The sequence below is a fragment of the Raphanus sativus genome, chromosome 9 (genome assembly GCF_000801105.2).
Source record: "Raphanus sativus cultivar WK10039 chromosome 9, ASM80110v3, whole genome shotgun sequence".
Taxonomy (NCBI): Eukaryota; Viridiplantae; Streptophyta; class Magnoliopsida; order Brassicales; family Brassicaceae; genus Raphanus; species Raphanus sativus.
Window position 1 is genome coordinate 22372157 of NC_079519.1, and position 27897 is coordinate 22400053.

At 33.3% G+C, this 27897-nt stretch overlaps 5 protein-coding genes, 1 long non-coding RNA gene and 1 other non-coding gene across 10 annotated transcripts; 3 read left to right on the forward strand and 4 right to left on the reverse strand.

Moving 5' to 3' along the window:
• The first annotated feature begins 3198 nt into the window (after positions 1 to 3198).
• LOC108825004 (uncharacterized) lies at positions 3199 to 4392 on the forward strand. Its single transcript, XM_018598355.1, has one exon. It carries the CDS (start codon positions 3199 to 3201, stop codon positions 4390 to 4392), a length of 1194 nt encoding a protein of 397 aa, XP_018453857.1.
• Positions 4393 to 12591: 8199 nt separating this feature from the next.
• On the forward strand, positions 12592 to 13389 carry LOC130500430 (uncharacterized). Its single transcript, XR_008939060.1, has 2 exons — positions 12592 to 12843; positions 12948 to 13389. It is a non-coding gene; the product is annotated as an uncharacterized LOC130500430 (long non-coding RNA).
• On the forward strand, positions 12651 to 12753 carry LOC130500596 (U6 spliceosomal RNA). The gene has a single exon (XR_008939213.1). It is a non-coding gene; the product is annotated as a U6 spliceosomal RNA (small nuclear RNA).
• On the reverse strand, positions 13024 to 15050 carry LOC108826395 (syntaxin-123). The gene is made up of 2 exons (XM_018599781.2): positions 14512 to 15050; positions 13024 to 13870 (listed from the first exon to the last, which is right to left on the reverse strand). The coding sequence occupies exons 1-2, from the start codon at positions 14997 to 14999 to the stop codon at positions 13441 to 13443; spliced, it is 918 nt and encodes a 305-aa protein (XP_018455283.1). The 5' UTR covers positions 15000 to 15050; the 3' UTR covers positions 13024 to 13440.
• Positions 15051 to 15918: 868 nt separating this feature from the next.
• LOC108824001 (protein TIC 20-IV, chloroplastic) lies at positions 15919 to 17602 on the reverse strand. Its single transcript, XM_018597327.2, has 3 exons — positions 17430 to 17602; positions 16985 to 17124; positions 15919 to 16783 (listed from the first exon to the last, which is right to left on the reverse strand). Exons 1-3 carry the CDS (start codon positions 17492 to 17494, stop codon positions 16128 to 16130), a joined length of 861 nt encoding a protein of 286 aa, XP_018452829.1. The 5' UTR covers positions 17495 to 17602; the 3' UTR covers positions 15919 to 16127.
• Positions 17603 to 24629: 7027 nt separating this feature from the next.
• Positions 24630 to 25988, reverse strand: LOC108825005 (protein TIC 20-IV, chloroplastic-like). Its single transcript, XM_056993759.1, has 3 exons — positions 25862 to 25988; positions 25635 to 25771; positions 24630 to 25480 (listed from the first exon to the last, which is right to left on the reverse strand). Exons 1-3 carry the CDS (start codon positions 25915 to 25917, stop codon positions 24867 to 24869), a joined length of 807 nt encoding a protein of 268 aa, XP_056849739.1. The 5' UTR covers positions 25918 to 25988; the 3' UTR covers positions 24630 to 24866.
• Positions 25989 to 27155: 1167 nt separating this feature from the next.
• Positions 27156 to 27876, reverse strand: LOC108826409 (uncharacterized). Of its 4 annotated transcripts, none has more exons than XM_056993607.1 (3): positions 27782 to 27876; positions 27592 to 27683; positions 27156 to 27507 (listed from the first exon to the last, which is right to left on the reverse strand). In XM_056993607.1, the coding sequence occupies exons 1-3, from the start codon at positions 27832 to 27834 to the stop codon at positions 27281 to 27283; spliced, it is 372 nt and encodes a 123-aa protein (XP_056849587.1). In that variant the 5' UTR covers positions 27835 to 27876; the 3' UTR covers positions 27156 to 27280. The 4 variants fall into 4 exon arrangements, with proteins under 4 accessions (XP_056849587.1, XP_018455295.1, XP_056849588.1 ...); XM_018599793.2 differs by having other exon boundaries at positions 27156 to 27516; XM_056993608.1 differs by having other exon boundaries at positions 27592 to 27671; positions 27782 to 27874.
• Between the last annotated feature and the right edge of the window lie 21 nt (positions 27877 to 27897).

Genomic DNA, 27897 nt, shown 5'->3' on the forward strand with positions numbered 1-27897 from the left:
TTGTTGCTTAGTGTATTTATAAGATCAAGGATTCGAAACTGTCTTTATTTCTCAACTAACGAGGATTGTTCAGGGCTTGTTTTAGAATCTTTTTCTCTCTCTCTCCCAAACAACCAAATGGACGTTACAACCTCTACTAGTAGATTAGGTCGGTAACAAAGAGAAGGATGAGTTGTAGTGAACAGAAACAATGCAGAGTATACCTATTAGGACAAGATTGGTCCTATTAAAAAGTTTAAGACAATGATCTAAGCGTCTAGGTCGTGGTGAATTTTGAATCAGCCTCCGTTTATTAACTGTGTTTACTCTATTCTTTGAGCTTGTTTTTTAATGGTAAAATGTTCTATGAGCTTGTTCTAGAAGAATTTGCTTTTAGTATTCTTTTTTTTTAAGTGTGTTTTCTAGCTTTAAACAAACATTCGTGGTGTTAAGAAACAAACAGAAAGAAATAATTTACCAAACCGGATTAAACCAGAGAAAACAAAAGGATAAGTTGTTGTTTGTTAGAACAAATCTAGGAGGATAAGTAGTACGAGATATCTGCTATTTCCTCACTATAAATCGTACCGAGAGAAATAGAGAGAGAGTGTAGACCTGTAACAGCAGCAACAACAACAGAAAAAAACCTAGAAGCTGCGATCACACCAACGTTGAATTTGTGAACATGGTAATCTCAAGAGGAACTTTTACATATATTTTCTTTTAGCAGTTCCATGCCCGCCCTAAATGTATAAAACTATGCTTGTGATCCACAGGTGTTACGGGAACGTTATGCGATACTTGAGAGGGGCAAAGTGCCTAGAACTTTGAAAGTAGGTTCTACTATGCTTTTACGTGAAACCAGAGCTCCGTTTTGTCGTGTGGTTGGCTACATTTTTGGACTTGGATATGAAAAGAAACCTTTATATATTGTGACATTGGAATCGGAGTCAGATTTCCAACTGCCTCTCGGTACACGTCTCCCTCTAATCCACGATGAATCTGTAGAATATATTGATGAAGAAGATCTGTTCAAGATATTTCATGATCCGGTAAAGACTGACATCACTGATGAAGAAGAAGAAGTTAATGATTGCCAGAGTACAACAGCAAAGAAGAGAAGGATGAGTACTAATGAACAAGAAATCATTAACTCAAATCATTGTGAACCAAGCCTAACAGGGCAGAACAATTTTAACCAACTTCAGCCGCATCATATGGACCTTGTTCCCAATCAACTGAACCAAATGGGATCTGTTCCCACTCTACTCCCAAGTCAAGCTTCAGTGATGATGCCAATGATGTACAACCAGCAGCATGGTTTCAGGAGCAGTCAGCTTACAGAACCAAACCTTGGTACACAAGTACCAACAATGCTTGTAGGTCAGCACAATCTCAGGCAGCCTTTTGGTATGTCCCAACAACCTTTTCTCAATGCAACAGCTCCAATGGTGTACAATCCGCCGCAGCAATTCATGAGACCTGAGGTCAATCAGCCGAACCAAATGGGAATTGTTCCCAATCCACTTCCAGTTCAAGCTCCAATGATGTACAACCAGCAGTACTGCAGTCAGATTACAGAACCAAACCTTGGAGCACAAGTCTCATCAACAATGTTTTTAGGTCAGAACAATCCTAACCAGCCTTTTGGTATGCGCCAACAACCGTTTCAAATAGCACCAGCTCCAGTGATGTACAACCGGCAACAGCAGTCTGTGACTAATCAGCAAAACCAAATGAGTTCTATGACTATGAGGATGTTCAATGGTGGACAGTCTTCTTATCGTGGCAGAGGAGTTCGCTGCAGTAGAGCCAGAGGACTTGGGAGGAGAGGTCGAGACTAAGCAGAAGCCTTAAGTGAAATGATTATCTTCACTTAGGACAGAACTTTAAGCATATATATTTTTTTTAAGTAGGATTTAGTTATTTGATTAGCTAGCTCTTGGTGGTTGCTATCATCTACTTAGAACCTGCAAACTCTGCTGCAAAATGTCTACTGAGTCATTTCCTTTTTGGATTATTATGAGTCAGTTTTATGAATCTCTTTGTATTGGTTTGGTCAATTGCATCCAAACAATTTAATGTGTTTCATCTGTATCAAAGACTAAGAAGCTGAGTCTGGTTTGGTGTTGAAGAAATATATTCGAATCAATATCATTCATCCGATAGGGTTTTAGGAAATAGAGAAAAGTGTATATCTTCTTCTTTTTATGTATTGACTCCTATACCTTCTTTCAGTTTTCAAAGATATCACAAGACTGAGTCTGAAGTAGTTCAAGATCTTCTAGATATGATCAGAAGGGAGCGTCATGGTTCAGGGGAGCCTAGTGAAGAAGCATTTTTTCTTCAAGAAATGCTCAGTTTCTCAGAAACAAGAACAAAGGGCACTAAACCGAAGACATAAAATGAGTCATAATCCTGAGAAGGAAGCTGAATCTGCAGCCAAAAGGAGGCTTTGTTTCATGTAAATTGGATCTCATGGAAAAGATCATTGTGCTTGTCTCCAGTGGCAGATGATTTGATTGGTGGGGAAGCTCGTTTTCTTCTTTTTTTTCTTTCTTTTCTGTGAATCTTTTGTATCATCCATATTGTAATCTTTGTTTGTTGGAAGACCTCTAGTATCAAATTGTGTGTTTACTTGATTCTTTGAACCTTGTTTGTGCTAAAAAAGTATGTATAATTTGCTGTGTGTTGTGTTCTTTATAGTGCGTGTAACTTGATTCATATGAAACATGTAAAACAGAGCTGTACTTTGTTAGTTACATATGTTGACATGATCTAACTAGCTAAGCGTCTCGGTCTTGGTGAATCTTGAATCAATCTTTGTTTATTAACTTTTTTTTTCCTTGAATACAACATTTTCTCTAGTGTAAAACTGTGTGTTTATTCGATTCTTTGAGCTTGTTTTGTACTTAAAAGATTTTTAGTATTCTTTTTTTAGTGTGTTTCCAGTTGTACTACTAAATGATCAAACAAAGATTCTTTACCAAACCAGACTAAAAGGATAAGTTGTTGTTTGTTACTTGTTAGAACTTGGATAATTTCGATATTTTTCCCCAAAAGGGATTTCAAAATACACAAAAGGATATGGAATCTAATAAAATCTAGGAGGATAAGTACTAAGAGATATTTGCTATTTCTTCACTATAAAGCGTGTAGCTAGAGAGAGTCTAGACCTTTAACAACAACAACAAAACAAAAAACCCTAGAAGCTACATCATGGTAATACCAAGAGGATTTTTAAAACTCTCTTTGTTATCGCGGGTTGTAAGGGCACATCATGTGGTACTTAGGACGTTTGGAGAGGATAGAACTTTGAAAGTAGGTTCCACTTTGCTTATAAGTGAAACAAAAGCTCCTTTTGGTCGTGTGGTTGGTTACTACTTTAGATTTGGAAATGTAAAGAGACCTTCCTACGTTGTGAGAATGGAATCAGATATCAAAACGCCTCGCGGTACACTTATTTATCTAGTCGCCCTGAAAATTGCAGAATATATTGATGAAGAGGATCTGTTCAAGAGATTTCATGATCCACTAAGGGCGGAGTTTGACTTCTTTGAAGAAGAAGAAGAAGAAGAAGAAGTTAATGACTGCCAGAGTACAACAACAAAGAGGAAAAGGATGAGTAGTGAAGAAGTAATCAGTAACTCAAACAAGAAGATATTGAGGACTTGCAATCACTATGAGGGACAATGCGAGGACAATTTTAACCAACTTCTTTGTATGCAGCCGCATCATGTGGACATTGTTCCCAATCTACTTCAAATTCTAAGTCAAGCTTTAATGTTGTACAACCAGCACCAGCAGCAGCAACTCACGAGACCTGAGATCAATCAGCCTAACCAAATGGGATTTGTTTCCAATCTACTCCCAAGTCAAGCTCCAGTGATGATGCCAACGATGTACAACCAGCAGCATGGTTTCAGGAGCAATCAGATTACAGAACTAGGCCAGTACAATCTCAGACAGCCTTTTGATATGTTCCAACAACCTTTTCTCAATGCAACAGCTCCACTGGTGTACAATCCGCCGCAGCAATTTATGAGACCTGAGATCAATCAGCCGAACCAAATGGGAATTGTTCCCAATCCACTTCCAGTTCAACCTCCAATGATGCACAACCAGCCGTATGGCAGTCAGATTACAGAACCAAACCTTGGAGCACAAGTCTCAACAATGTTTTTAGGTCAGAACAATCCTAACCAGCCTTTTGGTATGCGCCAACAACTTTTTCAAAGTGCAGCAGCGCCAGTGATGTACACACAGCAGCAGCAATCCATGAGACCTGTGACTAATCAGCAAAACCAAATGAGTTCTATGAGGATGTTCAATGCTGGACAGTCTTCTTACCGTGGCAGAGGAGCTCACCGCAGTAGAGCCAGAGGTCTTGGGAGGGGAGGTCGAGAAGCCTAAGTGACATGATTATCTTCACTATCTCAAAAGAGTCTCTGAAGGACTGTCTAATCAACTTTTTATTAATTAGTTAGTTGATCAAAAAAAAAATAGTTGAACTTTTCCAAATTATTTAGCAACATTTCTGTTGGGCCGTTTTCTTGCATTGGTTTTGGTTGATCTTTTAGTATTGTCATCTCTTATGCGAATAAAGACTACTGCTTTAGGAAAATGTGTACAGAAATCTTGGTCATGTGGCTTAATAAATGTTTACTTTGTTAACCTCGTTGCAATGTGTTTGTTTCAGATTTGTGGGGGAGTTCTTGCCTTTTGTGAATCTTGAATCTTTCTCTATATGTAGTCATTGTTCCTTGAAAACATGTATGAACTATAGATTCGGATCCACTTTGTCCTTGTCCCTACTGCTCTTGTATATAGTATTTTTTAGTATGTATATTTGTGTATGTAACATATTTTGTCTTGGTCATTCGATTCGGTTCATTTCTTTTTTTCGGTTTTTAAGTTTTTTCGGTTTAGGATCTAATCTAATATTTTTAAAAAATTCAGGTTTGGTTCAGATTTTTTGTTAATATCTAATAGTTTTGGTTTGGTTCCGATTTTTTGTTAATTCAGGTTAAAATTAAAACATCTACCTTTTTGATTAAATATCAGATTTTTTTTATTTTCAAATAAAAATTTGAATAATTTGGATAATTTAAATATTTTGGATAAAAAATATTCTGATAATTTATTTTTTTGGTATTTTAGTTTGTAAGTAGTATTTAAAATTATTTGACTATTTAAAAGCAACAATATTAATATTTATAAGTATATAAACTATATTATATATAAACTCGGATGCCAATTGGTTTTCTGTTCCGATTCAATTTTGATTTTTTGGTTTTAGAGATATAAAATCCGCTTGGATAATTCCTGAAACGATAAGTGTTCCCAACCCAACATATTCATATGAAGGAACATTGTGCTTACTAATCAGTAGAGGTCACTAAAAAGTGTTCTTCCTCATCAAAAAATCACTAAAACCAAAGATAGCGAGATTAAATAAACAATTTCTCTTCTCAAAACTCTCTGAAAGAAGAAAAAATTATTTTCTGAATCATTTTTAGATTAGAAAAAATGACCATTCCTTATATAAAACTCAAAACAAACCCTAACGGTCTAAGCACTCGCGCCATATATTAGTTTCTCTTGAGTAATCAAACAATGAATCAGGAGCGACTGGTTGCATCTGCTCAGGATGAGTTTAACCAGCCATTTGGTATGCAAATGGAAAAGAGAAAATTTTATGATGTAGGTGAGAGCTCCTCCTCTAGTAAAAGGCAAATGTCGTAGATCTTTCTGCACATTCTTCTCAATAGTTTAAATGGGTCTAAATGGATTAGTGCAAAATTTGTGGGGTCTAAATGGATATTTTTAATAGACGTATTTTTAAATGGGTTTAAACAGATATGGGTTTTAAATGGAATGGGTCTTAAACGAGATGGTTTAAATGGGTAGGTTTTACCATTTTAACATCTTTAATCCAAACACATATACAATCAAAATTGGATATAGGAAGGACGAACTATATACCATTTTGTGATCATTGGACCGACCACGTCCACATAGTCCAAATCCACTAACGCTCATTGTCCATTGCTCTTTTGATTTTTGTCCATTTATAATTCACATGGACAAATGGATATCAACAAAATAGATCTATTTCTATTTGGACATGGACAACCAGTGGTCTGCCCACCCATTTTACAGCTATAGCTTTTACATCTAGACAGTCTTTACAGCTGAGGTCAAGCTCTAGGGATTCCAACGCCGTACAACCAGCAGCATGATGTCAGGAGCTCTCAAAACAATCTCAGACATAAGACATCCTATTGGTATGTGCCAACATCATCTATGGCAAATTCAAGCTCCTGAGATGTATCGCTTGGGAGGAGAGGTTGAGACTAAGCAGAAGCTAGCATACATGACTTAAATTTTGGGGCATTTTCTTGCATTGGTTTTGGTTAATCGTTTAGGAATGTTAATCTCTTTATGTGAATAAAGATTAAGACTTTGATGCTGCTTTAGGACTTGAAGAAACGTTTTGGGTTTCTGTCTGAATCAATTTCATTTGATAGATTTTAGGATATGTGTATAGAAAGCTTGTATTTGTTTGGTATGATTTTAACCAGAGTTTTGGTTTGCCCCAGCCAAGATGTTAGTAGTAGATCACTTCTATACCTATGAGTTTGGTCTACACAGTGCAGCACTCCATTACAACAAATCAGATCGCATCAACTGGCGATGATGGAACTTCTGAGTCAGAATAATGTTCCAAGGCCTCCTGGACTTGTTTTAGTAATCTACAGCCAATATTTTGGTCATGTAGCTCCAATGAGGCCACCAATGATGCAGCAGAACCAGGTTGTTACAAATCTAGTTCGAGGTCAATCTCCACCGAGGCCAATGATACAACAAGATCTACTCCCAGATTGAGTCTAGTGATGCAACGGACCATTTTATTACCTATATACTCCCAGGTCAAGCTTCAACGAGGCCAGTGATGCAACATGGATGCAACATGACAAGATTGTTCCTCATAACGTAATCATAGGTCAAGCTCCAAGCTCCAGTTTGGTCAGTCTCTTAACAAATGTCATGTGTTTGTGTGTTCAAAATATAAAGACTTTGGTGCTGGTTACATGTTGGAGATACAATTTTAATTAGGTATCCGTCTAAACCAATTTCATTCATTGTATAGAAAAATGGTTTTGCTTGGAGAACAAGGAAAGTGTATAGCAAGCTGGTTTGGATCAGAAACACATTAAGGATTTTAAAAGACATAAAATGGATGTTATTTGTTTCTAGCAAGTTTTGGTTACTCTAAATCAGTATCCATCATTTATACATTGGGTCCTCCTTTTTTTGGTGTTGATCAATCAGATTAGATAAAAAATTATGCTTAGAAAAATCAACTAAGGACATTTCAAGCTGTGACAATGTTCTAGTTAATATATGATGACCTAAGGGTACTTGTCTCATATTCTTTATAGAAATTCTTTAGCTTATTCTGCAGGAAAGACGAAGCTCTCGAAGAGAAGATGATCACTGTGCTTGCTTCAGATTGGTGGAAGAGTTTTGCCCTTTTTTGAATCTCGAATAGTCTTTATACGGTAATCTTTGTTCCTCTAAAACAACATCTAAAATGTGTTTTTTTTTTCATTTGTTTCTACTGATCTTGTATTTTTCTTCTTCTCTTTTAGTATGTGTGTTTGTGTCTGTAACATACTCTTCTGAAGAAATATTGTGATTTCTAATCAATGAGGATTCAATTAACAGTTTTCTTCCTATTTAAGAAATCGCTAAAACCAAAGAAAGCAAGATTAAAGACCATAGATGATGATGATTATTAGAATCAGGCTAAGGTGTCTAAATATAATACCCACAGATTGATTGTAAATATTCAGAGCCCGAATTACATTCCAAGACGCAGCCATTTCTCAATCTCTCACCAAGGAAAAAGAAGGAAATTATCTTCTCAATAATTTTTAGATTAGTGAAATTCACCATTACTCACTTCACTCTGCATAATCTTTTTTAAAAAGATTTTTCTCACTTTTTTTGTGTGACTAGTAAATTACTCACTCTTGACACGCGCGTGACATTCCAACGATTTGGATGGTGCGGAGTTTTACACGCGCCTAAAAGCCCTAACGGTCTAAGCAACAACCAACGTCCTCGCGCCATATATATATATATATATATATATATATATATCAGTTTCTTTCAGTTCATCTTCTTCTTCTACGCTCTCTCACCTTTCTCTCTAACACACTTCTCCCATCTCTGGCCATGGCTAGTTCTCCAACTGATAAACCCGTCAAAGATGACGAAGAAGAAGAGCGAACAGAAGTTAATGATCCCGCCAAAACATCCGACGAAGAAGACGAGGTGCGAACAGATCAAGACGAAGTGCGAACAGAGGAAGACGTAGCGAGAACAGAGGAGGTTGATCCCGCCAAAACAACCGAAAAGGAAGAAGACAAAGTGCGAACAGATCAAGACGAAGTGCGAACAGAGGAAGACGTGGCGAGAACAGAGGAGGTTGATCCCGCCAGAACAACCGAAAAGGCAGAAGACGAAGTGCGAACAGAGGAAGAAGATGAGCCCAAGGAAGAAGCTATCAAGAGCCTTGTTGATTCTGCTCGTAATATCACCGAAGAGTCCGACCAAGGAATCGAGAATCAGAATCGTCAAAAAGATCCGATCACGGTACATCCCAAACTCTATGATTGATCAAGAACCCTCTGTTTTGCTCTGCTTCCATCTATGTAATGATTAGGTTACTAATGATCCAAGTCTTGAACAGACTCGCACGAGTGATCAACCGATAGACCTTGGCTCAACATCGCTTACAAGTGACCAGAACCGTCGTCTTGATAATCAGAATCCTCAAGAACAGTCGATCACGGTACATCAAAACTTAGAGCCTATGCCTACTGTCTCTGTTTTGCTCTGATTCGTGTTCCACCATTACTTTTGGCTTAGGTTAGTCGTAGTAGTGATAGAGTCTAGGTTTACTGCCTCTGTTTTGCTCTGTTTCTTGTTCCGCAATCAATAGTGTATCATGGTTAGTCTTAGTCTTGTTACTACTGAGTACTGATCCAGGTTTTAAAATCAGACTCGTAGGAGTGGTCAAGCGATGGTGGAACGTGGCTCAACGTCATCTGCAAGGGATCAGAACCAGCTTCTCGTTCTTCCTCCGAATCCTTCTAGCACTCAAATGTCTCAAGCAATGATGCCTCCTCGTCTTGGACCAAGTGTGCCTCCACATCAGCAGGATCAATCGGTTGCATCTCTTCAGAACCATCCCTTAGGTTTGCCGCAGCCAAGATGGCTCGTAGTAGACCACTTCTACTCAGATGGGCTCGGTCTATACGGTGAACAATGGAGATTTCAAACCACAACTCCACTACACCCAAATCAGAACAACACGTATCTGCTGCACCAACTGATAATGATGGAACTGCCGCAAGAGCCTGGACCTGTTTTAGTAGCCTACAACCGTTCATTCGGTGTGCTTCAGCAAGACCGCCTTGTTCCCCATGTACAAGCTCCTCCTCCAATGAGGCCGCCGCCAATGATGCAGCAGCAGCAGAGCCCGTTTCTAAGTGTACCTCCACTCAGGCCACTGATGCCACAGGACGAGTTCGTTGTCTATCTAGGTCAAGTTCCAGTGAGGCCGATGATGTATTACCAGGAACAGAACCAGATTGTTCCCAACCCAGCCGCAGGCATAGGTCAACAAGCTCCTGTGAGGCCACCGGTGACGTACAACCAGGGCCAGATTGGTCACAGTCGAGGCCAACTTGAAGCTCCAATGTGGCAGCCACCAGTGAGGATGTGCAGTCCGAGCCCTATAGTTAACGCTGTACCAGTGAGGCCAATGATGAACTACAACCAGCAGCAATTCAACCAAGGACAACAACGCTTTAGGTTCCCCGTTAATATGATTCAACACAACCTACCTTCTCCCAGTGCAGCATCAGCAGTACGACCGCAACTTCATCCTCAAGCACAACAACCATGGGAATGGGAGTCTCAGGGGTCTAACGATGGACCATCGTCTCCTGGTGAAAGTGAAGGTTAGAGCAGAAGAGGTGGTTATTAGGTAAAAGTAAAAAGAACGTTTCTCTCTCACAAAATGACTTGAGATTGATTTTTCTTTCAGCAAAAAAAAACTTCAGATTGATTTTGATAATTGTAAAATGAAATATTGGTTTTTTTTTTTTTTTTTTTGATCAACAAAATGAAATATTGGTTAGATATCAAAAAGAAGCGGTTATCAGGTTATCTCCGAGTGTTAAATAATAAATAGTACTAGATTTTGACCCGCACGCCTGTGCGGGTGTATATTTTTATAAAATATGTTGTTTTTATGTTAATATTAGAGTTGGACAAAAATCTGAATTTAAAAGTTCGAACCGATCCCGATTCAAAAAGAAGTACAAAATCCGAACCGAAATTGATTAAATATAAAAAGTTTTGTATTTAGATAACTGAAACCGAATCCGATCTGAACCAAAGTATTTCAGATACCTGAATGTATTCGAAATATATTTATATACTTATATATATTATTTTTAGACTTAATATATATAAAAACATCCATAATATATATGGTACTTATAAATTGGTTTAAATAATTAAAAATATATATAAATAGTTAAATGTAAACATTTAAAATAGTTAAAGTATACTCAAATCACTAAAAATACTTAATATAATTATTGATTCTCTATCCAAATATTTAAATCAAACCAATTTATATGTTATGTTCAATTATTCTGATATATGTTATTCAAATTTATGTGTAATATATTATTTTGTTTATATATTTTGAGAAATTTAAAGTATATAATGAATTTAAATGGGTTATCCAAACTTGAACAAACCCGCAAAGATCTGAATTGAATTCGAACAAAAAATTAGAAATATATGAATGTAATTGAAATCTTTGACCCCGAAAACCCGAAACCCAAGCAGACCTAAACCGAACCCGAATGGGTACCCGTACGCCCACCCCTAATTCACAATCTGTTTTTTTTTCTCTTTAAAACACACATCAAACATATAATTAACAGTATTTTATATGTACTATCATATAAATAATCACATATATTATATTTTCAATAATCCCATATATTGAAAACATTTTTAATAATGGTTATTGGAAAATATTTTAGTAAAAATATTTTTTTGAATATATGTATATTTTAAATCAACTTTAAATTATTATTTTGATTTAAAATATGTATATAAAGTTTAAATTTTGTTATATGATTATTTTAGACAAATGATATTTTAAAATAATTAGATTAGTTTATTTTTCGTATATTTTAAAGTTAACACAAATAGATAATTTCTCATAATATAATAGATTTTTAATTTTTTTTAGTAACATAAATTCATTATTTTCTTAATATAGTGATATCTATGTTTCCAAACAATATAATTTTTTATACTGCTATTCATTGCTATTCATGTTTCCAAACAAATCTATTTTTTTAAACTGATATTCATGTTTCTAAGAAACTTACTTTTTAAACTGCTATCCAAGTTTCAAAACAAACATTTTTAAAAATTGTTATCTATATTTCCAAACAAACCTAATTTGTACTTCAGTTTTAATAATATAGATTAAACGTGATTTGTAAGCTTTCATAACAGAATATTAAGATATTTGTTACGATTTGATGATTGTTTTACAGTAGGAAAGGTTTTGTAATTTTATTGAATTCATTAAACACCTAAATTATTAGTTTATATTCAATGGTCCAAAAATATATTTTTATTTTATATATGGTTAGTTAAGATTATAACTATTCATTTCTTTTTATACATTTAGGATGTTTAAATAAGGATATTTGTATATAGAAATTGAAACTGATGATACCAAATCCGCGAACTTATGGTGATATTAACGGATTGGGGTAGCAATTTGTTTTGGGTTAGCCAATGTATAAAACGACGGTGTCTAAGTCAGTGGCATAAACTTGTAATTTTGGAAGAAAAATCAAAGATGTTTTTTATTTGTATTCATGTTTTAATAGTTTAGATAGTTATTTGGTGTTAAATTTTTTTGTTAATTATTGCAAAATTGATGGTAAAAACTTTGGCACGTGATTTTAGACTTTTAGTTTCCCAATATTATATACAGCAATTGATGAAAATTTGAGAATGTGATGCATGAAAGAGTAGAGCATTAAAGAAAAAACAGATGAAACATATGTTTATGGAATTGAGAGATATAAATGCAGTTATTGGGTAAATAAATTTTAGTGGGCTTGTTATTTTTTATTGTAAGAGACGTGAAAGCCTAATAATAATTAGTGAAAGTGTTGATTAAATATCAGTGGCATTCCATGGTAATTATTTAGGAAAAGTGAGGGTTAAATATCAAATGTACTTCAGTTTTAATAGTTTAGATACAACGAGTGTGTTTCAAAAAAAAAAATAGTATACAACGAGTGCTGTAATTTTCTTCTCCGTCGATAATGACACGTGGGCTTCATCGGACGGATGGTTTAAGATAATCAAATTACAAAACCCATGAGTATATTTAATTTAATAAACTTTGGCCCAGCGAGAAATTTGAGAGAGGCCTTTTAGTGTAAACGAGCCCATTAAGTAGACTTCAAACTGTAACAGAGTCCCACATCGCTTTGTTGTGAGAAGAAGAAGCTTGATTATATCGCGATGGAGTCACGAAGTTGATTGTCCCTTCGGGGACATCCGATAAAATTGGAACGATACAGAGAAGATTAGCATGGCCCCTGCGCAAGGATGACACGTACAAATCGAGAAATGGTCCAAATTTTTTTTCCTTTTTTTTTTCCAATTCGATTCCGTCCAAAACTCTAGAATTCCAGCTCTGATGATCATCTTCAAATGGATTTGTTCTCTTTTCTGGTAAGTTTAAATCTCTTATGCTTCGAATTTAGTCCGGAACAAGTTTTTCCTTGTCGATTTCAGATTTAAGGAACCCTATAAGTTCAAAAGTTCCGTTGTTGCAGTTCTGAATAGGTGTTGAATCACATTTGTGATTCTCTTTGAACTCAACCCTCAATTTGAATTCTTCAGAGGTTCCTAGGTTGTCTTATCTCATCTCCGGGACTAAAGGTGATAGACATAGGATGATGAGGACATCTCAAGCTGTGTATCATCCAAGAAAACCAGTATATTCTTCATTTAGACTCCTAAGGAAAGGCTGGAGCTTGCAATGTCTGTGTAAGAGTGATCTTGTTACCTATAAAGAGGCCCTACAATGCTCGCTTGTACTCTTCAATCCGTGGCCATTTTGCTTAAAGAGAGCTTAGATTGGTTTCAAGACCAGGCGGAGCTTGTTCAGACACTTTTATCAGATGAAATACAGAAGTAAACAATGTTCATGGAATGTAATGAAACTCAAAATTGTACATTGCTTGAATTACACTCAATAGATTTTGTATGCCACAAGTTTTCTAATACAAAGCAGTAACAGCAGAAAGCAGAATGTTTCTCTAGAAATCAAGGTTTAAGCAAACTTGTGTAGAGGATAGGGAAGAGGATCACAATAACAAGAACAATAGCGAGTATGATGGCGATACAAGTCCACTTCCTCGAGTTCCTCTGAAGCACTTTAGCTCCCTGCAACTGCTCAGTCCCTCTCATGACGAATGAGCTCGCCTTTGAAACGTTAGACTCGATGTCGTTGAGTATACTCCCTTGAGCTTCAACAAGAGCTGCCATGTCTAGGAATATCTGGTGCAGCTCCAGCAGGCTACGTTCAATGTCTTTAACCGCGTCGTGCCTTTCTTGAATCTCTGATAACGTGTCCATGATCTGTCCTCGGCCTTGCTCTTGTATGGCCTTTTGGAGAAAACGTTCGCTCTCTCCGCTTGATATCAGCTTCTCTATCGTCTCTTCGTCTGCTTTTTGGCCCGTTACAGTGAAGTACCTTCAAATATTCATATGTTTATTTAGCAAAAAAAAAAAAAAAGTATTCATATGTCAAACAAACACACAAAAAGAACTTTATCATAAGCCTGGGAGTTTGTCATAGAAGCGAACCTACGTTTTTGGTTAGTTCGGTTAGGAGTTTGGTTTGATTTGGTAGATCTTTAAGACAATCTGTTTTGGTTCGGTCTGGTTTGACCGTCGGTTACTTTGGGTTTTTATTAAAAAAAACTATTTTGTAACCAAACCATACCAAATACCCAACCGAATTAACCAAATCTTAAACCAAAATAATTGAACTCACCAAATTTAACCTAAATTAACCAAATTCATCCAAAATTTTAATAAAATTAAATAAAAATCTCACTGAAATCAAAAGCTTCCATAAATTTTTTAAAAAATCGAACTAAACAAATCGAACCAAACCAAACTTTATTTCGGTAAAATTTATGTCGAGCCAATACCCCAAATCTCAGTTAAAAAAAAAAAGAAATAAAGAATACCCCAAATCCGCGTGCCTAATCTAAAACCCTTCAACAAAAAAAAATACCTTGTGAAACAAGAGAGATTGATCTTTGTTGAATCACATAGTAAACCCTAAAATGAACAGAAAAAAAAAAGAAAAAAAAAGAAGAGAAGTACCGTCTCTCGACAGTTTCTTTGTATTCACTAGCCATTTTGGTTCTTAGTCTCTGAAAATCATCCATCATGTCTTTAAGCTTCTTCCCTAACCCACTCACGACAGATGTTCTTGTCCGGTCAGCAGATGAGCCAGGTCCACAACCAGGAACTTTCCTCTGAGCAGCATTTGATTTCTCCAAGGCCACGAGCTTCGTCTTTATCATCTTGACACGCTTCAAGACCTCTGTAACACTGGAGTCCATACGAGCGCGGAGCTTCTTCACGGCCTTGGAGTCGTGCACTGTCTTGGACTCTTCGTTAGCATCTTGTAGACGCTTGTGAATCTCGTCAACAGCTTTCATGTCTTCTTTAACACTCTCCACGTATCCGAAGAACTCATCGAGGTTGCCTGAGTCGAGAGAAGCGTTTTGAGACTCGATGTCGTCGAGCTGGACTTGGTGGTTTAGATCTGTGTATCTCTTGAACGAGCTTGAGATTAGATCGTTCATGGCGACCAAACCAGAGAAACCAGAGAAAGTGTGCAAGTTTCTTTGTGAGAAAAAAAAGAATGTTTACATGATTGACATGATGCTAGAGAGAGAGACCTTTAAGAGCTGTCTGAAAACGAATGTGTTGTTACTAAACAGAGTTATTATGAGCTGTGTTTAGGAACCAGTCAAGGGTTTAAAGACCAAGGTAGACTTTTTGATGGAGATGGAATGTAACTGACATTATATTTTGGTTGGTACCATGTTGCAGGGACGTGGTCTCCATTAGTCATTATTACCACTTCTTATTTCTGTTTAAACATGAAGGCCACTTAACCATAAATTCAGAGTAATTAAGCCTATGGAGTCAATGGACCTTAATGATTTTATGAATTTGGTACAAAGTCTGATCTAGTAGGCTTTTATATGAGGATTCAGAACATGAAGAACAAAAACAAAGCCTTTTCTTACATATAGGAATGTTTGGATCCGTTGACAAATAATAACACATTAAAATAAAATGATTTAGTTATTCAATTTGTGGTACATAATCAAATATTAACCATTGTTATAAAAAAAAAAAAAAAAGTCGAGCAGTGCATGTTAGTTTCTCCATCTTTTAGTCTCTACATATAGAATAGTACCAACATTACTAAACAATACTTCTTCAAAGTCGGTATAACTGAATCAATGTAAAATCGGTATAAACACCATTTTCTTCAAAGTCAGAACAGTTTAATATGTTTTCATGTTCAATGGAGATATTTTCTATTTTCATCTATCTCCTCACAGCTCTTTTCGTAAAAATCATCCATTTCTTTCCAATCATCTAAACGATTACTACTCTGAAAATCATTAAAGTAGAGGTTTTCTGAATATTCCTCGCTAAGCTCTAGTTTGTACATTTTCTTTGTTTTTCGGTTAATCAAACTATAGGACTAAAACCAAAAAAGACATGCTTTCAAACCATGGGCCACTACAACCGATTTATTTGACATTAAGAAAATATTGATTTAAGCTACTCATAGAGAGTTCTTTCTGTTTTACACATGAGACACTGACTCTAAGCTCAAGTCTCTTAGAACTGATAAGACACAACAACAACCTCTCTCTTACTTCAAGTGTGCAACACCACAGAGGACCACCTTTTCACCTGAGTGGCCTCGAAAAGCCTCCCAAGTTGAAGAGAGTGTGAATGGAAGCAGCGTCGGTCACGAACGGAATCTGAGCATAAATCCCAGCGAGAGCGCACCGTATACATTCAAGAAGCAGACAGATATACGTAAACCCAATCGCCATCCAGTAATACATCCCAAGCCTTCCTTTGAAATGAATCAACGGGAAGAAGTTGCTGGTGCACCAAATGATCTGAAGAGCCGTTTCGAGAAGCATACCCATCATCATGTGAAACCTAAAGTAGTGAGGCAGCTCTTTGTTCTTGACCACGAACATGTAACCCAAGTAGCAGTACAACATGAAGAACCAGCTCGGCCATCTGTTAATCGCTCCGGGGATGAAGTAGATCATGTCTCCGATGGCGTCGTACTTTTCTAGGAAAGGCTGGACGTAGAAACCAACGTCAGATATCTGGAGGGATATCAAGTAAGGGATACAAGCCAGTGTCCTCCACCACCACTCAGGTCTCTCTGCGATTTTAGGCAGTTTGATTTTGAAGAAGTCATCTTTGAAGGCTCTCGCAGGCTCTAATGGTCTCTGGCGTCTCCCAAAACCGGCAGTCAACGGTGGCAAGCCGTGAGCAAAGAGATGGTTAGATGATGCTGATGCAAACTCCACAGGTGCGGTTGCTGCAGATTTAATAACAATTGGGATGAGTTAAACAACACTAGAACAGAACAGTAACTAATCTGAAAGTCTCAGAACCATAAAACAGACACAGGACAAGCTTCTATAAAAAAATACTATTTGTACTAAAGGGTGAAAACACACATGACATGTTAGTGTCTTCCAGTTAATTATTGTCGCGATTTGTTATTATGTTGTTATACCTGAAAGAGGAGCAATCTGACGGGGACATCTTGAGTCTGCTGACAGTTTCAGGTTCGGGGAAGAATCGAACTTGGGGAAAGACACCTTTTGGTTCACATACTTGTTTAGGATTGGACTATGATGATGCTTCCTGCTATATCTAAAAATCACAATCACAGAAGTGTAAATAATCTTAACTGAAAGATTCTAAAACAAACGGACATATCAACATCAATAGACTCGAGAAAACATAAACGAACGTTGGGCTGCAAGTGAGACTCAGATCCCAATTAATCCCTATTCGAACGATTTTAAGATTTCAACAGCTCAAGAGCCAAAAAAAAAGCTAAACGAAGAGTCCTAAATCAACAGCCGATGCAATCGCAATATCAATCGACACGAAAACGAAGCGAGATCCCTAAAAGGATTGAGCGAGATCATGAGTTGATTAGAAGAAGACGAAACCTGGAAGCGAGAAAAGTAACAGAGCCACGGTTGGTGGCGGTGGTGGTCGCCGCCAAACCCTGCATCAGGCAAAAATCTTGGTAGAGGCTCTTTTTAGGTTTTCGATGTTAAAAATAAATCAAAAAGAAAAATCACAGAAAAAGAGAGTGTATCTTTACGTGCAAGAAATATGAATGAATCTACCTGACGAGGTTTTCTTAAGGAACTCTCTCGAACATCCGCAGTCTTATTGGGCTTCAATTAAAGCCTAAATACACATACACCTGTCTGCGTATAACCAAAGATTGCTGGAGTGTAACATGTACGTGGTTTAACACTAATAAGGCCGGTTTACATTTAATCTCTATAATATTATTTGAGAAGTCAGTTTCTTATTTGTCACGTTCACGTTAATTCTCACGATGGTTGATTACACTGATACCTTTAATGAATTAAAAATATTTTATTTAAATATTATTATTGAATTTTTGTTTAGTTTCCTCTAAATTTTTTTCCAAATAACATATATAATAAAAGGAAACATTTATGAAGTTAAACAAAAAAAATTAAAAACGAAAATATATGTATATATAATATGATTTCATTAAAACGGAAAGTTCACAAAATAGAAATATTCCATTTAAAAAATATTTTTAAATAACATAAAATATACCTTTGAAGTAATAAAATACTTCTTTAAATCTCTATTTTTTAGATGAAAAATATATGTTTATATATAATGTGATTTCATAAAACAAAATTCACACAGATAATATCGATATTAGGAAAAGAAATAAAATTTAAAACATAATTAAAAAATAAAAAATAAAATATATTTTTTTAGAGTAATAGATATAATTTTTATATACGTAACTATTTTCTTAGATGATTAAATAAAATAATTTAAGTAACACAAACTAATATATGTTTTATTGACTCAGAATATTTTATAATTAATTAGTATTATTGAATTTTTTTATTTATGTTTCATATATTTATTTGACTATAATATCTTTAAATTACAGAAAAAATGTTTTTATAAATTATATTTTATTTATATAATATGATTTCTAAAATACAATCACACTATTTTTGTAAACTGCTTATTTTTAAGAAATATTAAAAATAAAGAATTAACAATAAACATATCAAATAGTTACAAAATATTTTAAAATAACATAACACTAAATATTTTAACAAGGTATATATATTATATTTTATAATTATTAAATACTTTTTTCTTAATATTAAATTTGCTTTAAAATTTTAAGTTTTTATGTTTGTGGAACTTCATATAACCATAACCAAAATACCAAAGCGGATCTAAATTCTCATTTTAAGATTATTTAAAATAAATTTCATTTGACCATTTAATAAATTTAAAGCACAAAATTATTAATAATTTTCAAATATAATATTCATATGTGTTCATGAATTTCCAAAAATGTATTAGTTACTTATGTATAGCTTCGTTTTCTAATATTTATTTATTTTAATCAACATAGAATTTGATAGTATTATTAAAATACATTCACATTTAAACGATAAACAAAATTAATTTAATGTTACTTAAAAATAATAAAAATAATTATAGTTCAGTTTGAATTTGAAAAAAATGTATGTAACTCAATATACTCACAACATGAGTGACTCGACGAATCCAATTTATATTTAAAATCATATATATAACTAAAATAAGAATATATAATTTTATAATAATAAATTATTTTAAAAATGTAAATTATAAGATGATTCAGAACATATTTAAAAATGAAAATAAAATATTAACCAACTGTTACAATTTAGTTCTTTTGTAAAATTTATATATATGCATGACACCTTAGAGTATTATCATTATATTAATTTTTGTAATTTGGAATAAGACAATTTAGTTTATTTTTTATTTCTTTATAAGCACAAAATATCTTAAGTTATACATAATCTTTCTCAAATATATTTACATATCTGAGACAACAATCAACGTAAATGCAAATAAGAAAATTAACTATAATTTTAATATATTTAATATAAATAATATTATAGTTGAATTTAGAGAAATATATGTAATCCAATATACTCAAATGATAAACTAAATTGATTGTAAAAATAACAAAACTAACTAGATATAACATATATAAAATCGTATGTATAATTAAAGTAATATAATATTATTAATATAAATTATGTATAAAATTATAAATCACTTTTAAATTAAAAGTAAATAACAATTAATTATTAGAATATATTAATTTTATAAATATTTATATCCGTGCATGAGCACGGAAAAATCACCTAGTTTAACATAATGGGTAGGTAAAATGCGAATTTAGTTGGAAATATATCAAACGTTAGAAATATTTCAGTCGATTACGTTTTGAAGATTCTTTTCAGTTTCAAATTACATAACGTTTTCAATTTTCGATTTATAAGTCATTGTGTGTGTTTGTGTTATATGATCTTTTATATTTTGCATATTATTTTTAACTGGTTAAATTATTGTCGGTTAGATAATTAAAGATGTTTTTGCGTCAAAAATGTAAAAAATTAAATATATTTTTTAAAATTTGTTTGCATAGCTACAATAGAATAAAAAGAAATAGAAAGAATAATAAATAATTACAAATTTTAGCAAAAAAAATAATAATAATAATCTTGATTTTTTTGTGTAACAGTGAACCACTATATTTAGATTAAAAAAACTTTAAAGCAATTGTCAGTTTAGGGAACAGAATATTCTAGACTTGGGGAGACAGTACAATGAGTTCATACATCTGAAAATGGGCCTGATGTCAGCGCTTGGGTTGCTCCATGGTTGCTAGTAGGTTCGATAAAATATTTTAATTTAATTCATTACTAGATCATGATCCGCTCGACCGAGCGGTATTCATTTTTTTTTATCTTTGTTTTTACTAAATGTTATACATGATCGCTAATGTGTATTAATATAAAATTTTGATAAATAACAATGTGTACTAATGTGTTTAAGTAAGCAATGTGTTTAATTACTAAATTTGATTTTTAAATTTTATAATAACGTAAAGTAGATTTTTTCTGTATTATTTAAAATATATAGTGCTATATATTTTGTATTTTCAATATTTATCATACAAAACTTACATTGGGGTATTATTTATATGAAAATATGTGTAACATAATATATTTATATATTATATAAACATATGCACACCCGCACGGGTTTTATTTTTAAAATGTATTCTATATTGTTTAGTTTTATGTAGTATCGAGTTTGTATAATTCAATTTTGTGTTTAAAGAACAATATCAAAACTGTCTTTCGTCTGTAAAAATAACATTTTACAAGCACGAGTTGTGTCTTTTTATTGTAACACAAAATTTTATATAAAACTTATGTTTTTTTTTACATTACGAAATTTAATTTTTAAAATAATTATTACGTAATTTCAAAGCGAATTTTATCTCCTAGGTCTAATATATTTTGTGTGTAATGGTTCAAAGCATTTTCGATATATATTATATTTCAGTTTGGTTTGTTTTTAGTATTATTGTATAAGTATAATACTATACAATATTACTATATTCTATACAATATATGAAGCTATGTGTTATTTGTTTTAGAAAGTAGATTATGCCCAACGTAGTTATAAGAATAGTCATATATTTATGTATGTGTCTATGACTTATCTACCTAATGTTATTCGTACTAATAAAATTAATATGGCCAATGAAAATATATTGATCAATTTAAAATGAATTGTATAGGGTAATTATAGAACGATTAATATTTTTTAGTATTCTTAGTATATATCTTATTTAAATCGACATGTAATAAATGTAAAAATCATATATGGAATATAGACAAAATGAAGAATTGTATTTAAGGAAATACATCAATGCAAAGTTAGACTATGGTACGTATTATATATAAAGAATGAGACATTTAATTTAAATATATGAGGTCCACTTTTAAAAATCCACCTAGAAGAAGTTGTAATGTTCATGTTTTAATAAGATAGATTTGATTTTTAAAATTTATGATAACGTAAAGTAGATTTTTTATATATTATTTAAAATATATAGTGCTATATATTTTATATTTTCAATATTTATCATACAAAATTTATATTGGAGTATTATTTATAATAAAATATGTGTATCATAATATATTTATATATTATATAAACATATCTACGATTTTTCGTAAAAGGCCATGCGCACCCGCACGGATTTTATTTTTAAAATGTATTCTTTATTGTTTAGTTTTATGTAGTATCGAGTTTGTATAATTAAATTTTGTGTTTAAAGAACAATATCAAAATTGTCTTTCGTAACACTTTGCAAGCGCGAGTTGTGTCTTTTTATTGCAACACAAAATTTGATATAAAACTTATGTTTTTTTGTACATTACGAAATTTAATTTTTAAAAATAATTATTATATAATTTCAAAGTAAATTTTATCTCTGAGGTCAAATATATTTTGTGTGTAATGGTTCAAAGCATTTTGTCGATATATATTATATTTCAGTTTGGTTTGTTTTTAGTATTATTGTATATGTATATACTATACAATATTACTATATTCTATACAATATATAAAGTTATGTGTTATTTGTTTTAGAAAGTAGATTAGGCCCAACGTAGTTAAAGAATAGTCATATCTTTATTTATGTGTCTATGAATTATCTACTAAATATCTTTATTTATGTGTCTATGAATTATCTACTAATGTTATTCGTACAAATAAAATCAATATGGACAATGAAAGTATACTGATCAATTTAAAATGAATTGTATAGGGTAATTCTAGTACGATTCATATTTTTAGTATTCTTTATTCGTACAAATAAATCTATTTTATTTAAATCGACATGTAATAAATGTGAACCATATATGGAATATGGACAAATAGAGGAATTGTATTTAAGAAAATATATCAATGCAAAGTTAGACTATAGTACGTATTATATATAAGAAATAAGACATTTAATTTAAATATATGAGGTCCACTTTTAAAATCCACCTAGAAGAAGTTGTAATGTTTCTGATTTAATGAGATAGATTTATTTCGATTTAATTAAAAAAACAGATACCATTTAAAATAAAAAAAATACTAATATGCAATATCCATAAAAACGAAGTAAATTACAAATAATATATTTAGAAATCGATATCTGATCTGATCTGTTATATATATATATATATATACATATATTTAAAGATTTTCATATAACTATTGTATTTTATATAAGTTTTACAATAACTTTATTTTTTAATTTATTACATTAGTTATTAAATTAATAATTATGTAATTTCTGAAATAAAATATTTAAATAGCATTTTAGATTTTTTTAATTTTAATTTTATCTGCACAGATCGAATTGGATATCTAGTTAAAAATCTAAAAGAATTGATATATTGAAACACCAAATATTTGGATAGAACGAATCGAATCGAATCGGATAATTGATCATTCATACGAATAGATTGGATCACAAATACCTCCAAAAATTCGGATACTGAATTTGTACACATTCCTAGTTACCACTTCACCCTCTAAGCTTTGTCAAAAACTGGTTTATTACTAGGGACTGAAGAGGGTGGAGTGAAGAAAAGACGAGAATTGGTCACTGATTGAGATGGTTCTTTATGTGACCCTTTTGCAAATTATAACTATCAGTGACCCAACTCTCTTTTTTTTTTTTTTTGCTAAATGTGACCCAACTCTTAATTAACAACTTATTTTCTATCATCTTTACCAATTTTTCTTTTTTTTTAACTTTTACCAAGTTGAACCGATATTTTAGTTTCGGTTAGATTTCAGTTTGAACATTTTAAAATATTATAGTTTTTGTTATATTAGTTTAACTTCAGTTTATTTGATTTCAGATAATTCAGTTTAAAATGTTTTATTGGAGAACCAAATCAAAAATTTAAAACTTTTTGACACTTTTCAAATAGAAACGAACCCAAAAACAGAACCAAAATAAAAAATATTTGATTATACCATATTATACATTACTTAAATTTCAGAAATTTGATTTTCATATTATTTTATTATCTTATTCGGTGTATAGTTTTATGTTTCATAAAATTGTTATGTGATTTCGATATAATTTTACTAAATATTATCAAAATATATTAAAATATTAAAAAATAGATGTATTTTCATTATAAGTATAAAACCAATAATATAATTTTAGTTTGTACTTACACAAAAAATATATTGATAGATTATTAATTTATGATTTTAATGAAACTATATATTTATATAGAAGTTTTGAAAATATTATTATCTTATTATTTTATCGATTTATTTTATATTTTACACCGACCCAAACCGAGACTAACAAAATTTATTAGTTTATAGAAATTACTAATTTATTGAGTATTAATTTATAGATGTTCTAGTGTCTAGTATAGGGGCACATGCTGGCATTTAATCTACAAAAAAATTATTTTTTGTAGTTATAAAATTTTGATTTTTGAAAATTTTATGGGTGCATGTGCCATCCCACTACACAAAGTGGCTTTGCCCCTGAACCTGAACGTAGTTACAGAAATGAAATCAATTACAGTCAGATCTCTATAAATTAATAATGTTTAGATTATACCAGAACTATATTTTTTATTAATTTATAGAAATTATTAATTTATCGAGATATCAACTGAATCAAAAATTTAATTTGAAACTATGAAATTATATTAATTTATAGAGATATTAATTTATAGATTATTAATTTAAAAAGTTATACTGTATCTATATGAGATCTTCGTATGTCAAATTACTAATCAAAAGAGATTGTGAAAGCACCTTTTAGTCTATTGATTGGGTTTGGCATTTTCTGCTGTCTACTAAATGTGACTACACTAAGCGGAGAATTTACAAGTACCAAAAGTGAAAAAGGCGTAGTATGCTGTCAAACAAAAAAAATAGGCGTAGTATGAAAATACAAAGCTGTAAATGAAGACCCAATCAAGAAAAATGGCAATACCAAAAATATTTTCACCTAAATCTGGGGTTTGAATATAAAATAATCCTATTTATTGCAGATTACAGAATGAATAACTTATTAGAAAAGCTATTGTTAACAAAACCAAGTTATTTAGAGGTTTATGTGTATTCCAATTAAGAACTAAATATACCCATCAATCACTTTATTTTTCTAACAAAAATATCTGTAAATTCTTTTTCTCAATAGTAAAATCATAAGATTAAATTTAAAACCAAAACTAGACACGCTTTGGAATCATGCATGGCCGTGGGCCACTCCGACCAATTTATTGACATTAAAAATTGATAGATTTAAGCTGCCCTCGTAGAGATTTCTTTATGTTTTACAGATGAGACACTGACAGTCTGACACTAAGCCAAAAAGACTAAACAAAAGACTCTCGGTACTGATAAGACGCAACCTCTCTCCGACGAAGGAAAAGAACAAAATCTGTTTCCTATATCAATTATGCAACACTACCAGAGTATCATCTTCTCACCTTAATGGTCCCGGAAGTGTGAATGGAAGCAGCATCGGTCACGAAAGGAATCTGAGGATAAACTCCAGCGAGAGCGCACCGTATGCATTCAAGAAGCACACAGATGTATGTGAACCCGATCGCCATCCAGTAATACATCCCAAGCCGTCCTTTTAAATTAATCAGCGGGAAGAAGTTGCTGGTGCACCAAACGATCTGAAGAGCTGTTTCGAGAAGCATACTCATCATCATGTGATGCCTAAAGAAATGAGGCACTTGTTTGTTCTTGGCCACGAACGTGTAACCCAAGTAACAGTACAACATGACGAACCAGCTCGGCCATCTGTTTATCACTCCGGGGATGAAGAAAATCAAGTTTCCAATGGCGTCGAACTTTTCTAGAAAAGGTAGGACGTAGAACCCAACATCAGATAATTGGAGGGATATCAGATAAGGGATACAAGCCAGTGTCCTCCACCACCACTCTGGTCTCTCAGCAAGTTTAGGCAGTTTGATTTTGAAGAAGTCGTCTTCGAACGCAGGCTCTAATCGTCTCTGTTGACGTCTCCGAAAACCTTCTTCTATGGGCGGCAAACCATGACCAGAGATACGTTTATATGATGCTGATCCAAAGTAAACACACAAGTCAATGTGTTAAACCACACTAGAACAGTAAATAATCTGATAAGTATCGGAACCATACACAGGACAAGCTTCTATAAAAAGATCCTTTTTGTAGTAAAGGGTGAAAAAACATGTGGTGAGTCGAAATAATACCTGAAAGAGGAGCAATCTGACGGAGAGATCTTGAGTTTTCTGACAGTTTTAGTTTTGGGAATGAATCGAGCCTGGGGAAAGACACCCTTTGATTCAAATACTTCTTTAGGATTGGACTATGATGCTTCCTGCTATATCTAAAATCATGAAACGGTAAACATGGGTTGATTATGATGTCGAAGAGGGAGAGGAGGGGGGGGGGGAGGAGAAAGAGAAGAAAAAGAAACCTGGGAGCGAGGAAAATAAGAGAGCCAGTGGTGGCCGTCGCCGCCAAACCCTGCATAATTTCTTCTCCGGCTAAAACCTTGGGAGCTTCTTTTAGGTTTTCGATGTTAAAATAAATCAAAAGACTATCTTTACGTGCAAGAAACATTTTAAGTCGGTTTTAAGGAGCTTTCTCGTATTCCGCTCCTCAATCTTATTGGACTTTCCATAGAAGCCCAACCAATATCACATAATTAGGCCGGTTCGCTTAATACCAAGCGGACTGAATTTAAAATGTAAGTAGGTTTATAATTTTTAACATTGAGTTTTAATTTTAACTAGGCCGGTTTGCATTAAATTCAAAATAACGGTTCCGGTAAAATACAAATTTAGTCCTAAAAAAGTAAAAAGGCATTCATTTTGAAAAAGATAGCTAATAGTAACCTTGTTTTTTTTTAAAACTGAACGAATATATTAAGTATAAAAAATACTATAAAAAGCAGTCAAACAAATGTGTTTATACATCCGAAAATGAGACTGATATGAGCGCTTGGTTGATCAACGGTTTTGCCGGTTCATACTAAAGTGATACACTATAGATGAAGATGCATACTTGATTCTCTCCACAAGACTGTTTTCATATGGTCTTCTGGGTTTGGCATTTTCTGCTATCTACTACACAGTGAAATAGGCGTAGTGGCTATCTTTTCACCTCCCACACACATTTGGTATTGTCCCACGAGAGGGTAGTATCAGACATAAGCAGTTTGCCCTGAAGTTACATACTGCTCCAAACAAATGAAGCACTTCCACTTGGAGAATTTTATCAGAATCGCTAACAACAAGGAAAACGTTGAAGGAAAGACATATATAATAACAGTTCTCAGCAAAACCCACTTCAGCATATGAGATTGTAAAAGTGCTGAAAAGATATTTACCCTAGTGTATATGCAAACAAGGCATTTCTAAATTCCCCAACAGATTAGGTGAAACGTGAACTGCTTATCTTCGTTACTACTGTCACATTACTCGATAATCAAGATCCACAAACCGGTTTAGTGACTGAACATTATCAATAAATGGAAGCGTTACAAGTTCTTTCACTGACTGGCTACAAGGGAGGGGATAAAGAAGTGTGCCAATGTTTTCCATCAACTTAAACATTTGTTCTTTGACTGTCTCTATGGCTCAAACTATTCGAAGAGGGTTCGGGTATTCCAAACCCCATCCTCTGTAACACGCGAGATGCAAAAAATGACAGCAAGCAATACCAATTCAAAGCAGTGGCCAATTAGGTTACTCTGCAAAATTTGGAAAGAGTCAGAATTCACTTATATTCCAAAACAAGAATATTTCTTCTTCACAACAAGGTTTTGTTAACAACACCATCGTAGGTCACTTACAAACTGAAATCTCCTCTCTCAAGTCTGATATCTTCAAACTTATTTACTAAGTATCATCATCCAAGTGAACCAGATCAAAAGAATTAAGAAACAAATAAGCCTAAAGTACCAGTTGATCAGCAGTTTTAAAACACTGAACAACTGGTAGTGCCAAGTCCTCTTCTCCTCCTCCTCCTCATCTTTGGAAGATGCTCTTACGCGCCTCAGAGTTCGAGTCGATCTTGACAAGCCACGAGCAAAGAGGTTCTGGTTGAGCGACGATGACGCTACTAGCGCTACAGATCTTCACAGATTAGTTTACAGTCATCAATTTAACAATAATCAAGCTTCGATCAAGAAGAACATTTTACCTAAACGGGGAACAATCGAGCTCCCGACGTTAGAGAAACACAGGCTTTCTGGTTTCCTGAGATTCGAACTCTTCAGATTCCTGTTTCGAACCCTAAATCATCAATTGAACATGAAGAGAACATCCAAAACGCAGCGAAATCGAATGAAATAACTAGAAAAGGGAAGACGATGAGAGGAGGATAAACGAACATTGGCGCGAGGAACTTGAGTGAGACACGGTTGGTGATCGTCGTCGTAGCCATAACTGCTTCGCGGGAGAGAGAGCTTTCAGAAGTTTCTAGAACAATCACTGAGAGAAGAAGTTA